General features: G+C 52.5%; 1 protein-coding gene across 1 annotated transcript in view; it reads right to left on the bottom strand.

The window, feature by feature from the left end:
* NECAB3 (N-terminal EF-hand calcium binding protein 3) overlaps positions 1–12904 on the bottom strand; it is a 28748-nt gene that overhangs the window by 11619 nt on the left and 4225 nt on the right. Inside the window, exons 2-5 of the mRNA XM_068207466.1 lie at positions 11822–11846; positions 10860–10968; positions 5254–5279; positions 4159–4256 (exon numbers count right to left, since the gene is read on the bottom strand). Coding sequence (XP_068063567.1) covers positions 4159–4256; positions 5254–5279; positions 10860–10968; positions 11822–11846 — 258 coding nt within the window. The remainder of the gene's footprint in view (positions 1–4158; positions 4257–5253; positions 5280–10859; positions 10969–11821; positions 11847–12904) is intronic.

Raw genomic sequence — 12904 nt, 5'->3', positions numbered from 1 at the left:
TTGAGAGAGAAATTAAACTAAAAATAAGTTTTAAAAAGTGTAAGTGCACTATAAGTATATATATAAAAGTATAAATTATAGTATAAGTATAAAATAAGTTTTTTAAAAGTGTAGCTAAAGATAATAGGCCAAGAAACACTTAATAGTGTTTTGTCATTAGGAAATAGTTGGCTTCTGATTGTGATGGTGTGAATGATAACATCTGTGTTGTCTCACCCTTCTCATGAGACTGAAAATGGAATAAAAGTTTTTAAATCACCTCTCAGTTGCCCCAGCTCTGGGTCAGGAAAGGGCCCAATCTGACACTGCAGCAACTGCAGGCACCCAGGACAAACGCAGCTTGCACTGCCCACACTTTATCCCAGGGCTTCTCCTGACAAGGAGCTCGAGGAGCCTGCCAGCCAGGAGACAGCTGGGACACAGCCCAGTGACCCATGCCAGGTATCCTGGCCTGCAGGGACACGCAGAGCTGGGAATATTCGATCCCAAGAAGGCTTTTGGCAGCACTGCCTCAAACCACAGCTCCCAAATACCCCCATGGCACATTCCCTCTGAGCCGTCATTTCCTCATTCCCCTCCTGGGCAGCTCACTGGCACGGTGTGAGCAGTCCCCACGGAGCTGCCCGGGCTCTCTGTGTGTTTTCCTGCTCCTTTTCCCATTTCCAGCTGCGTCCCTGGAGGATGAAGGGCTGAGCAGCCCTGTGGCTGCAGCAGGGAGGAGCTGCTGGAGCTGGATCATGCCCCAACCAAGAGATGCTGTGCTGGGACACAGCTCGAGGCAGAGATCTCCTCCTCCTCCTCCTTCCTGCCAGGACCTCACTGTCTGCTCCAGAGTCAGGCCAAGTCCTCCTAAGCACAGCCTGGCAAGAACAGGCAGGGCCTGCAGATCCTTCAGCAGGGCTCTTCCAGTGAGGACACTTTGCTCCTTTTTTTTGTTAAGGCTGGGATTCAATGCTTGAGATGGTATTTCTTGTTTGGACTTAGATGTTTATTAGTTCATAGCTATATTAGAGTTTCACAAATTGTGAATTCTATAATACTTTATTTTAATAAACTAAAAATAGAGCTGCATCTCTCTCTCTACAAGGTTTTTAAGGATAAACTGTTTAATTAAGAAATGACACAAATTATTTTTACTTTTAACTAACTGCTTGTGGCTTGTAGTGTGGGTTTTTTTTTATCCAATTACACAATACTATTCAAACTCATGAAGAAGATGAAAAAGGAGTAGCTTCTGCCCTAAAACTTCTATCTTGTTTTATATATATATTATTCTAAATCCTTATTATATTATTAATTATATATTATAACATATATTATTATATTTTTATATTATATTATTTATACTATTGATTATTATATTATAATAATATCAAATATTATTTTATTATTTGTTATATATATTATTCTAAAACATTAAACTATAAGTTTTCTACTACATTATATTACACACTTCTATTTAAACTACACACTCATAATCCTAGTTCCATTATTCAATTTTGGAAGCCTTCTCCATGGCCTCAGGTCAATGCAGTGTTCTCTTGGGGGCCAGTGCCTGGCAGCACAGAAAGTCTGAAATTCTCAGTATCTAGGGTTGCAGCATTCCAGTTTTCTCAGTGCACAAGCAGCTCCCTGGGATGAAAGTTGATCTGGTTCTTCCCTGAGGGTGCTCCCTTTGCCAAAGTGGGGCTCCCAGGCCTCAGAGAGGTGTTTGAACCAGGAGAATTGAGGGGCAGGTGTAATGTGGGACATCTGCTCTCTGCCCTGGCTCACAGAGGTGTGAGCTTTGGCTAAAATCCAGCCCACTCATCCCATCACAACTAAAGCTCCAGTCCAACTCTGGAAATACAAAAGTGGGAATCCATTCAGGTCCCAGCAGGTAGGAATGCAGCATTTATCATCTCCGGAGCCTCCAGCAGTGGCAGGTATCCCACAGCTCTGCAGGAGCCCTGTCCACTGCTGCCTCCTCCCCAGATCAGAGCCCAGCACAGCAGCGGAAGGGTCCCAGGAGGATCAATATCTGCACTGAGGCACATCAGGGCTGGGACCAAAGCACCTGATCAGGATCAATATCTGCTCTGGGGCACATCAGGGCTGGGATCAGAGCACCTGATCAGGATCAACATCTGCACTGGGGCACATCAGGGCTGGGATCAGAGCACCTGATCAGGATCAACATCTGCACTGGGGCACATCAGGGCTGGGATCAGAGCACCTGATCAGGATCAATATCTGCACTGGGGCACATCAGGGCTGGGATCAGAGCACCTGATCAGGATCAATATCTGCACTGGGGCACATCAGGGCTGGGATCAGAGCACCTGATCAGGATCAATATCTGCACTGGGGCACATCAGGGCTGGGACCAGCACAGGACCCTCCTGGGTGAGAGCAGTGCTGGGAACACTGGACTGCCCTGGCTACGGGCAGATCCAAACAGGTGGAGAAATTAGTCCATCCAAATTTGCTTCAACAGGAAAAACCTGCTTTTCTTTTCCAGGGAACGGCACAGAAGCTCTGGAGGGAGTGAATGCCTCACAGCAATACTGTGGAGCAGAGAGTGACTGTGCTGCTCTTTGGAGAACTACATGGCTGTTCACATTCATTACCCAAAAAACCAGAACAGAATGGAACTGAAATAAAGCACAGCTCTCTGGAGAGGATTCCTCCTCTCCCTCTGGACTTGTATTTAATAACTGTGAGTGGGGCCAGGGATCTGAACCAATGAGAAAATGAATTTTGAGGAGATTCCCTCTCCTGGCATGAAATTTCCACACGTACGGGGAGACACTGCTGAGGCTGACTCTGGCCAGAGGAAAACCCAGAGAGGGACTGACACTACAGAGGCACAAACACCACTGGGGTGAGTGTGGGGCTGGTCCCCCTTTTCTTCTCTGACCGACCAAGCGGTCGAGGGAGCATTCACACGGATGATGCCCCTCACCTGCTTCAAAGGAAGGGTGTTCCCCTGGCTCAGCAGCAGCCCAAGCACACAGCTGAACCCTTTGACACATCTCAGGTGCAGAAGGAGCTGCTGGTCCCTGGGCAGGGCCCTGCCAGCGCTGCCTTTCCGCACTGTCCTCATCCTGGCGCTGCCCAGCACAGCCGGGGCTCGGAGCTCGCTCTAATTAGCAGCCTCCAAGCTGCTTCCATCAGCACAGGCTGCGGGGAGAGGGCGAGCACTGGCTCAGGAAGGAAGCCTGTAGCAGGCTGGGAGAGCAGGAATTGCAGCGCTGCCCCTGCCCCTCTTCTGCAGCCGGCACTCGGTGCTGCGAGCACAGCCCGGGCTGGGCTCTGTCCCGGGCACCGTCAGCCCTGCAGGACACGTTCTGAGCCACCCTGCTGGGTGGGAAACACTTTGTTCTGGCTCAGAACTCGACACAGGCTCTCAGTGATGCTCCCAAAAAGCGTCTGCGGGCAGGACGCTGCAAGGAGCTGCTGGAACAGGCACTGCCAGGGCCCTGCAAGGGGGGGATGATGTCCCCAGAGCACAGATATGGTCTCCACAGCACAAAAGCTTTGGGTTTACCCTTCCCTGTGAACACCGTTGAGCTTATTAAGGAAACTTCTAGGATATTGCCCTGGAAGAATTCACCACAGGCTTTGAGAATGCCTCTGTCCTTAGGGTGAGTCAAAAGGGGCTTCTCCCATGGTGTCCTGCAGCTGTGTTAAAATCTGCCCTTTCCTCACAGGTCACTGCCCTTTGTACTGTCCCTGTGCCCCCAAATCATTGGTTCCTGACCCCATACTTAACCGAGGACACTCACTGTTTGCCCTGTCTTTGTCCCTGGATTCCTTCAGTGTGATTCTACAATAAATCTCACTGGAAGTCTGCACAGAGACCCTTTCTGTCTCCTTTTGCTGACGTAGCTGTGGTGAGAGCGTGGATTGAGTGGCTGTCTGTACTTGCCCGAGCAGCTTTCTCAGAAGATGCTTTTGGGAAAGGTAGCAGCAAACACCATCCACTGGTACCAGGCTGCTGCCCTTCCCTTCCTCCAGACTGTGTGGCTGCACATGCAGGCAACCCAAGCACGCACAGACGCCCCTTCATTTGAGGGTTTTGCTGCCTCCAACCCCCAAATTCCACATTAAGAAGCAGCTGAGCTCACCACAGCTCCAATTTCACACCCAGCTGCCCTCCCCTGGCGCCGTCCTTACCAGCTTGGTTTTGTCCATGGCTGCCAGCACCGCAGCGTTGAGGGTTTCCAGGGCGGAGAGCACATTCCTGTATTCCCCGAGGTACGCCGAGAAATAATCTGCAGCAGGACAGAGCACCGTGGTCAGCTCCTGAGCACCTCCATCTCTGCCTCCCCTGCTCCCACACAGTCCAGAGCTGCGAGGGGGGATCCCCCTGCCTTTCCAGAGTCATTCTCCCACTTGGACTGAAATGAAAAGTCCTTCCCTATTGTCCTGGGTTGTAAGATATGGTTCAGGGCTGTGTGTTCTGTCCCCATCTGTCAGAGCTGGGGCAGTTCTCTCTGTTCACTGGGCAGTTTTTTCTTCATCTCTGCCACAGCCAATCCTCCCTCCAGGAGATCTCTGCTGTCCATGGCCAGTGAGTGTCCCTGCATGGCTGAGAAAATTCCAGCATCCCATGGGGAGATGCTCCGCCCAGGGGAGGAGCCAAGCATTCCTACCTGGATCCAATCTGACTTTGGAACCCCACAGCAGCCTTTGCCCACTGCATTCCCAGAGGAGCAGCTTTCTTCCCCACTGCATTCCCAGAGGAAGCCCAGGCCCATCTCCAGCAGCCCTGGAGCTTCAGAGGAAAACTCCACCCTTGTGCAGGATCCCTGCTCCAGCAGAAGCACAGCTGGCACTGCAGGAGGGCTGAGCCACCATGGGATGGGACTGCTGCCACCACCCTGACCCACAGGCTGCCAGGGCCTGCTCTCACTCTGGAAGTGTTGTTTTGTATTACTGCATTTTTATTTTTTACTTTCTTCTGTAATAAAGAACTGTTATTCCTACTCCCATATCTTTGCCTGAGAGCCCCTTAATTTCAAAATTATAATAAATTGGAGGGAGGGGGTTTGCATTTTCCATTTCAGGGGAGGCTCCTGCCTTCCTTAGCAGACACCTGTCTTTTCAAACCAAGACATGTATCCCCTTGGGAAAAGCACCTCTGTGCTGGGATCCAGCCACAGGGACCTTCAGTGCCACCCAGTCCTGCCCAGGTCAGACACACACAAGCCCCACCACCCACACCCTGGGGAGGAGAAGCTCTCCAGGGCAGGAATATCCCTGACTTACCACACAACTTCTCCGTGTCCACGTTACTGCAAGAAACACAAAAAAGCTCCTGTTAGGTAGTGGGGCTGGTGTGGAGGAAATAGTGGTGGTGAGCAGGGGTTTGGGGGCTTGTCTTGAGTCCTGGTGGATTTTCATGTTCATGTATTTTCACAAGCTGCATTAGAAAAATAAGGAGCTGCACGGGTTCAGAGCCAGCAGCTCAGGAGACATTCCCAGCCCCTGCAGCACCCAGGGGCTGAAGGAACGGGAAAATCTGCTCCACAGCATCTCCTGGAGCTGGAGTGTGCTGGGAGAGCAGCTGTGACAACAGAGTGGGGTAGGGAGGGAGATGCCCCACACCCCTGGCTGGCCAGCTGGGTTGGCAGCCCCATTTCTGAGCCCTGGAGCTGCTTCTTCAACCCAAACTCTTCCCCCAAAGGTGGGAAGCATCCAGCTAGGGCTCCCTCCTGGTTCATCCCTGAGCTCAGCCCAGGTCCTGCCCATGGCCAGACCCCCTCCAGCTGCTCCTCCTCCTCTTTCCTCCCTCAGAGCCCAGGTGCTGTGGGGCTGTCTGCAGGCTCCCAGGGGCTGGATTACTTCACAGCCCTCCAGAGCGGTTGTTCCTGCCCTGAAGGCCATGAAAGCAAGGATCTGGCTCCAAAATCCTGGTGCAGCAGCCAGACCCCCACCTTTGTCACTAACAGAGAGCACTCCACTGCACAATCCCCCCTGGCATCCCTGCAGGGCTTGGGCAGGTCCCTCCTGTGGCTGCTAAAGGTGCTGCTGGGGTGGAGAGGGAGGGGGGAATGTTCAAAAACAGCCCCAGGTTTTGGGATGGGTCTGCATGGTGCTGTAGGATCTGCTCAGGTGGCCAAAGTCACGGAGGCAGAGCTGCTGTCAATGCCCAGAGCCTGCAGGGACAGACCCCAGCATGTCACTTATTCAAATCAGCCTCTGCTCAAGGCGTTCTGCTGCCTCAAAATCCCCCAAATGATTAGAACCAATTTTAATCCTGATTGGAAAAGTGGAAGAGAGCCCCAAAGAGAGCTTTTCAAGTGTTTTTTAAGTGTTTAAGTGCTGTCACACGTGGAGGAAGAGGCAGTACCTGGAGTTTGCCAGGCTCTCAGCACCAGGAATGCTGCAGTGCTGCTGCCCATGGGGTGGGAAACCATGGCCACATCACCCTGTCCCCCCTCTGACACTGCTCACAGGGCAAAGGGACAAAAACACCTCCATATAAAATAAGAGAACAGTGTGTGAAGTGTCCAAAATGCCATTTAAGGTGAAATAATTAAGGCAGAATCTTCCTACAGCTGTTCCCAAGGCATCAAAGGCTGTTTCTGTCTCTCCCTTTCTTCTGGGCTTCCACTGAGAGCACTTTAACAGCAGGCAGTGGTTCAAAGCAGGGGAGTATTTTGACCTGAGGGGTGGCAGAGCCAGGGCAGGGGGACTGCAGACCCTCTGCTCTGGGACTGCACCTGGAGCTCTGAGGCAGCAGAGAGGGGCAGTGTGAGGCTGGGATTCAGCTCAGCTATTTTAAACACACAGCAGCTGATTTAGGCAGGGCTCTGCGCACTGACCTAGCACTGCAGGCACTTTTTAAAGTGGATAAAAAAATCGTGTTTCCCTTGAGACTCAATACAGATAAACCTGCAAAGCCACAGCCCCTCGCTCTGCCAGCTCCACTCTGCACAACTTTGCTGATCCCATCTCTGGGCAGCTCTGCCTGACAGAGACACTGGGGTTTGGGGCACCACTGTACATTGGAAAAAGGTTTTGCTCCTTCTGAACTTTTCCCCTTTATTTCTGGCAGCTGCCTGGAGCCTGCAGAGCTGCTGCAGTGCTGCAAGAGCCCTGGCACTGCAGCATCCACAGCACAGCCTGCCAGAGCTGTGCCCCAGAGCTGTCAGTGCAGGGAAACCCTGGCTCCCACCTGAGAGAAGGGTAAAAGTCACCACAGAGGGGATGTGGACACCTGGTGCACATGTTATCCAGGCAGTTGCACTGCTCCCAGTGAGCACCTGGGGCTGGGACTGGTTTCAGCAGGAACAAGGAGCCACCAGCTCAACTCACTGCCAATTCCCAGCTCCAGCAAGGTGTGACAAGGAGCTGCCATCAACTCCCACCCTGTGGCTTCCAAGGTTATTAATAACTTTTACATCTTGGCTGCTTGCTGCTTAAAACGAAATGTTAACTAATCAATCACTAAACCACTGAACAGTGAACCACTCAACGACATCTCATGGCAGAAACCATCCCTCTGGGAGTTGTCCAGGAGAAGATCTGCTCCCTTTTCCCCCTGATGCAGCCTGCTCCATCAGCAGCCCTGCACGGGAACCTCTCCCATGTCCCCCAGCCTGCAGCAGCCCCAGGGCACAGACAGGGGCAGGACAGAGCACAGCAGGCAAACCCCAGGGCTGCTGGGGCCATTCCCATGCTGCCAGAACTAATTCACACCAAAAACGAGTGGAGCTCATGGACAGAACGTGCACACCAAATCCTGACCCATTCTGCAAGGCTGCCAGGGGCAGCAGGCTTTCCTCTCTGCCATTCCCACTCCAGGAGAAGAGCCATCCTCTGCCTCCAAAGCACTCATCCTGAGCCTCTCCACATTTCCCATTGCTGTATTTTGACTGTGCTCAAACCACTGATTAACTGTAATTAAGCCTGAACTGATGATGGAGGAGCTTGTCATCATTATGCTGTTGGGATTTTGTCAGAATGTGCCTGGAATTTATGCAAGAAAACAGCAATCAGCGGCAGAAAAGCAGATGGAATTTTTTTTATTTTTATCATTTGTCATGTTGGGAACCTCCACTGCCATCACAGATCTGGTTTCCAAACCTTTTTTGTGTGACATGGAGTGTTTCAGTCACTCTCCATCATCAGGGGCTGGCAGATGCTGCAGAGTCTCTGAGTAAAGAGAGAAGAGGGAATCCACTCAAATCCCTTCTTCCAGGCACTCACAGGCTTGAGGTTATTTCCACCAAGAGAATTCAAGAGGCACCAGGTCAGCACTTCCATCCCTTGTGGCTCTAGGTCAAAGGCTCTGAGCAACCTGCAGCCAATTCCTGAACACCCTCATGGAAAGATGCATTTTCTAGACCTTATTTTTCTAAATTTCCCCAACAGGTGCAGGACAGAAGGACAGGTAAAATCCAAACAGCACTTCCCTGGGCAGGTTTCACAGTGCAGGCATTCAACCCCTGCAATTCTGGATGCAGCTGTGGAGCTCTCATACTTCCAAAAACATCAGTCTCTTCTCACCCAGACATCTCAGAGGATGAAAACGCTCTTCTCCAGGAAGATGAGCCTTAGTGTGCCACTGCCAGAGCTGGTGTGGAGCTCTGGACCAGCCAAACAAAGCCCTGGACCTGCTGTTGTACCAGCTGTCATCCAGAGCTGAATTTGGTTTCATCATAAACTTTGAAATGTCACAGAATTAAAGTGAGGGGATACTTTATGCCAAAAAGGAACCATTTTCTGAAATGCAGAACAAAACCAGCCTCGTGTGGAAATGTAGACTCTGAAGTGACCCCAGCAGAGGTGTGTGATGCACAGGCCCCAGCATCCCACCTCAGAGCCAGAGGGGTGGGAGGTGGACAGAGGAGAGCATGGGGCTCTCCTGAAGGAGAACAAGAAATGTGGGAGACCTCTGAAATATTCATGTTGCCAGCTGCCAGCTCTGGGGCCCAGCAGCTGCAGGTTCCAGGGATGGGTGAGGGTCAAGAGGGGTTGTCTGTTACTTCCCCTCCTCAGGTCAGCCTGGCAGGGGTGAGGAAACACAAGTTCCAGCCTAGACATGACAAACACAGCACCAAACCCACCTGCTGGACTGAGGGTGAAACTTTCCCACCATCACAAAAGCTTCGGGACACAAAAGCAGCACAGCAGATCTGCTTGGAGAGCTTGTAGCTGCTTCCCGGTTTTGTAATACTCTTCAATCTGGCAGCAAATTTTGGCCAGCTCTCTGAAATATTAAATTCCTGACAGTGCAAGGAACAAGCCCAGGGGAGAAGGGTTGTCCAAGCCCCCACCGCGGGGACAGCAGGGCAGCAGCACAGCCCTCATACCACACCAAACCCCATGTTTCCTACATGTGCAGGAATTTGCAAACAGCTCTGTCTGAGGGCCCCTTCTGCTCTTGGTGGCAGGAAGAGGACAAAGACCCAAATCTCATGCTCTGCTAACAAATGTCACCAGCTCAATGCTGTCACAGCTACCCTCGTTGGGTAACGAGCTGTGGGGACACTGCTGCTGCAGCCACGGCTCCCGGGCAGCACAGCCCAGTCAGGCCTCCTCAGCTGCTCCAGAGATGGAACAAGCCCCACCTGAAGGCAGGAGACCTTCCCTGCTCAGTTTTGAGCTGGGTTAAAGCTCCCAGCTTCGCTGCGCCCTGTGTTTTCCAGGGGTGTTGTGACTCCAAGATCACCCCAAAATGGAGCAAGAGGAAAGGAGCATTTCCAGCACTGCAGCTTCCAGGGATCACTGGGATCCAGCCCAGAGACAGAAATGTTTTCAGGAGACACCTCCTGCTGCCCACATCCACAAGCCCAACCAGCAGGCTCCAAGGAAAGCAGCACAAGGCTGCCCACCACTGCAGTGGGAACCAAACCCAGCTCCAGCAGCACGCAGAGTCCATCATTCCCACTGCCCCAGGCCTGAGTGGGTGATGACACTGGGTGGCTGCTGTTGGTGGCATTTGGTGGCCGTTGGCATCTCAGTGTGACAAGGGCTCTCTGTGCCACTGCCCTGGCTCCCTGCAAAGCCCTGGGACCAGCGTGTGCAGCTCAGGCTGCCCCACATTTCCTCACCCTGGCAGGGACCTGTGCCCTGGTCAAGGGTGTCGGAGGTGCAGGAGATGCTGGGTGCTGGGGAGGCCAAACCTCCACCCAGACTGGGAGGAAGCTGCAGCCCTGTGTCCCCCAGCAGCACCCCAATGTTTGGACAGACTCCAGCCATGCAATTCAGCAGCACCCAGTTCCTCCCACTGCCAGGACAGACTCATCCACAGCAACCAGCTGGACATAGAGACCCCAGCGAGGCCAAAAATACCCAAAAAGCTGGGATGAGAATCCCAGCGGAGCCCAAGAGAGCCCTCTGGATAGCACCACTCACGAGGAGACCAGAGCTAATCACAATTCCTTCTCCTGCTCTTTGGGGCTGTCTTTTTTTTTTACAAGTAGCTGCCCTAAATTCCCCATTACACACACCGGGCCCACTTGGGGTGGAAAGCAGCTCTTACATAAGTGACAAGCAGCTCCTGAGTCAGCAGTGGCAAAGTCTGTGACTCTGCACAGCCTGTGCTGTGTCCCCACACCAGCACACGCTCCTGCAGACACACAGGCCTGGGTATGCCTGGAGTACATTTTGCAAACCAAAAGAATGGCATTTTCAATGCCTGCTCGCTTCCTGGAGCTGCAGGAAATCCGATGGTGCTCTCAAAATGTCTGACTGCTCTCAGCACTCTCAGGGCTTGCTGCTGGTGGCTTTGAACACCTGCATGTGGCAAGAGGTGGGTTGGTCTCACCCTGACTATTTATCACACCCGCCTCCCAACGTCCTCCACCTCCAGTCAGGCAGTTTTAGCTTCTCCTGCGTCTCCTCCGTGCCACCGCGGTACTCACTCTGAGTGACGCCTGTCAATGCCACTGAACAACTCCCACAGCTCCTCCGAGCTCAGGATGCCATCAGCGAAATAGTTCTTGAACTCCTCAAATGACAGCTTCCCATCATCTGCATTCAAAGAAAAGGGAAGAATAATTATATCTCTGTGGAAAGCAGCACCCCGGGCCCGGCGGGCCGTGTGGGACGGCTGGGCGTGTTCTGCATGAAAATCACAGCACAAATCTCCCTGAGAGCGTGGCCCACCAGCCCAGCAGAAACACAGGGTGCTGCTGGGACTGCAGGTGGAATTTCAGCCCTTTCCTAAAGGCCCCATTGTGGTGTTCTCAGAAAGGCACACAGGCTGTCCAAGAACAAACAGCACACTGAGGGCAGCATCAGATTTCCATGGAAAGAAAGTGCTCTCCATGGACTCAAGAGCTTTTTCCTTCCTTTCTGTGGAGGACTTCAGCTCCTGGGCTGCACTGTGATGTGCAATAAAAGCATCTCCTAAGCTACCATGAAGGAAAAGAGCCCAAGAGAGTGTGGGAAGGCTCAGGGAAAACACGTGTGATTTTGGACCTCTTGCTTTATGGGTGCTGGACTAAAAACTGGGCAGCAGAGCCTAACTCCCAAATGCCAGGGGCTCCAGGGGCACCCAGAAACAGGATCCCCCAGCGAGGAGCACCTGTAAAACCCTGGACTGAGCACGGAGACAGAACCAATCCTGTGAGGGACCGAGCAGAAGCCTGACAGCCCCTGGGCAGGAGAAGGGCTTGGAAGGGGCTGTGTCCTGCGTGGTGCATGGATGGGGAATTGGGGGAGCCCATTCCCCAGCCCCTGGGCAGGCTCTGGGATCCAGGTGAATCAGAAAAGCATTTTCCACCCTCCCTCTTCCAGCCAAACCTCGCAGTGGGAATGAGCCACGCTGCTTCGGCCAGAGCCAGGCAGGGATGGGGGGCAGCAGCAGGAACAAAGCACTCACCGTTCTTGTCGGCTCGCCGGAAAATCTGCAAGACAAAACACAACAGGGCTCAGCGTGGCAGCAGGGAGAGAAGGGCAGCGGAACAGTGAGCCAGGCAGCACCCAGCTCCACGGAAAATCACCTCCAGGAGCTCAGGGAGAAGCCCCGGCTGTTGGGACTGCACAGGCTGCTCCAGGAAATTCCCCTTTGCTAATAATTAAACCAATTTCTTGCCTCTAATGCACAGAGCCCCTGGCCGAGCGAGCCCGGCACTCACAGCAAGCACCTTTAGAGAACACAGAGGCGAAGCAGAAAGGACTTTGCTACATCCTTGTGATGGCAACTCTTTGATTTTTCAGTCCATTTAAAGGAATGAACATTAGGAACAAACCCAGTCTGTAAGGAAGCACTTTGTGCATCACCAACACTCAAGCACCTGCACCGAGGAGCAGCTCCTGCCCTGAGCTTTGTAACCACCCCTCACTCAGCACAGCCCTTCCCACAACACCTCTGGAATTAATTATTAATGAATTAATTAATCTGCAACTGCTTCTGCCACAGAGCACAGCTGGAGAGCTGCTCCAGTTCAGGGTCTCAACGCAGACTCCCAACCATGAGGCTTCTGCCCATCACCCAGGAGAAAGCTGGGGCTGCTCAGCCCTGCAGGATCTGTTTCACCAGGAATTATTGGAAGGTCTGGGGCTGACCCTAGTGAGGAACAACATCACTTCTGGCAACGTTTTCCCAGACCAAAATGTACAAGGTTTTGTCCAGCACATCCTAATGGAGACAACGACATAAAATTTTCTATGTGGCAACTGTCCTTTATATCATCCTGGCTGATGAAGAAATCTGCAGGTCTGAAGAAAGATTAGGAAAGAAAAAAGGGTCGGGAAAGGAGACAGAACTTTCCTATTCTTGCCTCCCCGCTGGCTGTGCAGGCAGAGGCACCGCTGCCCCTCCGCCCGACTCTGCTGTGTGTTCCAAGGCCACCGTCCCAGTCCTGAGAGACTGCTGAGGTAAAGCAGGGAAATGCTAAAAAAACCTAAACCTCTGGCTTGCAGCTGGGCAGAGGCTTTTCTAGGGCTGGAGCTCCCTGGTTCC

Source organism: Anomalospiza imberbis, chromosome 17 (assembly GCF_031753505.1).
Source record: "Anomalospiza imberbis isolate Cuckoo-Finch-1a 21T00152 chromosome 17, ASM3175350v1, whole genome shotgun sequence".
NCBI classification, from domain to species: domain Eukaryota; kingdom Metazoa; phylum Chordata; class Aves; order Passeriformes; family Viduidae; genus Anomalospiza; species Anomalospiza imberbis.
This window is presented reverse-complemented; position numbering and strand designations above follow the sequence as displayed.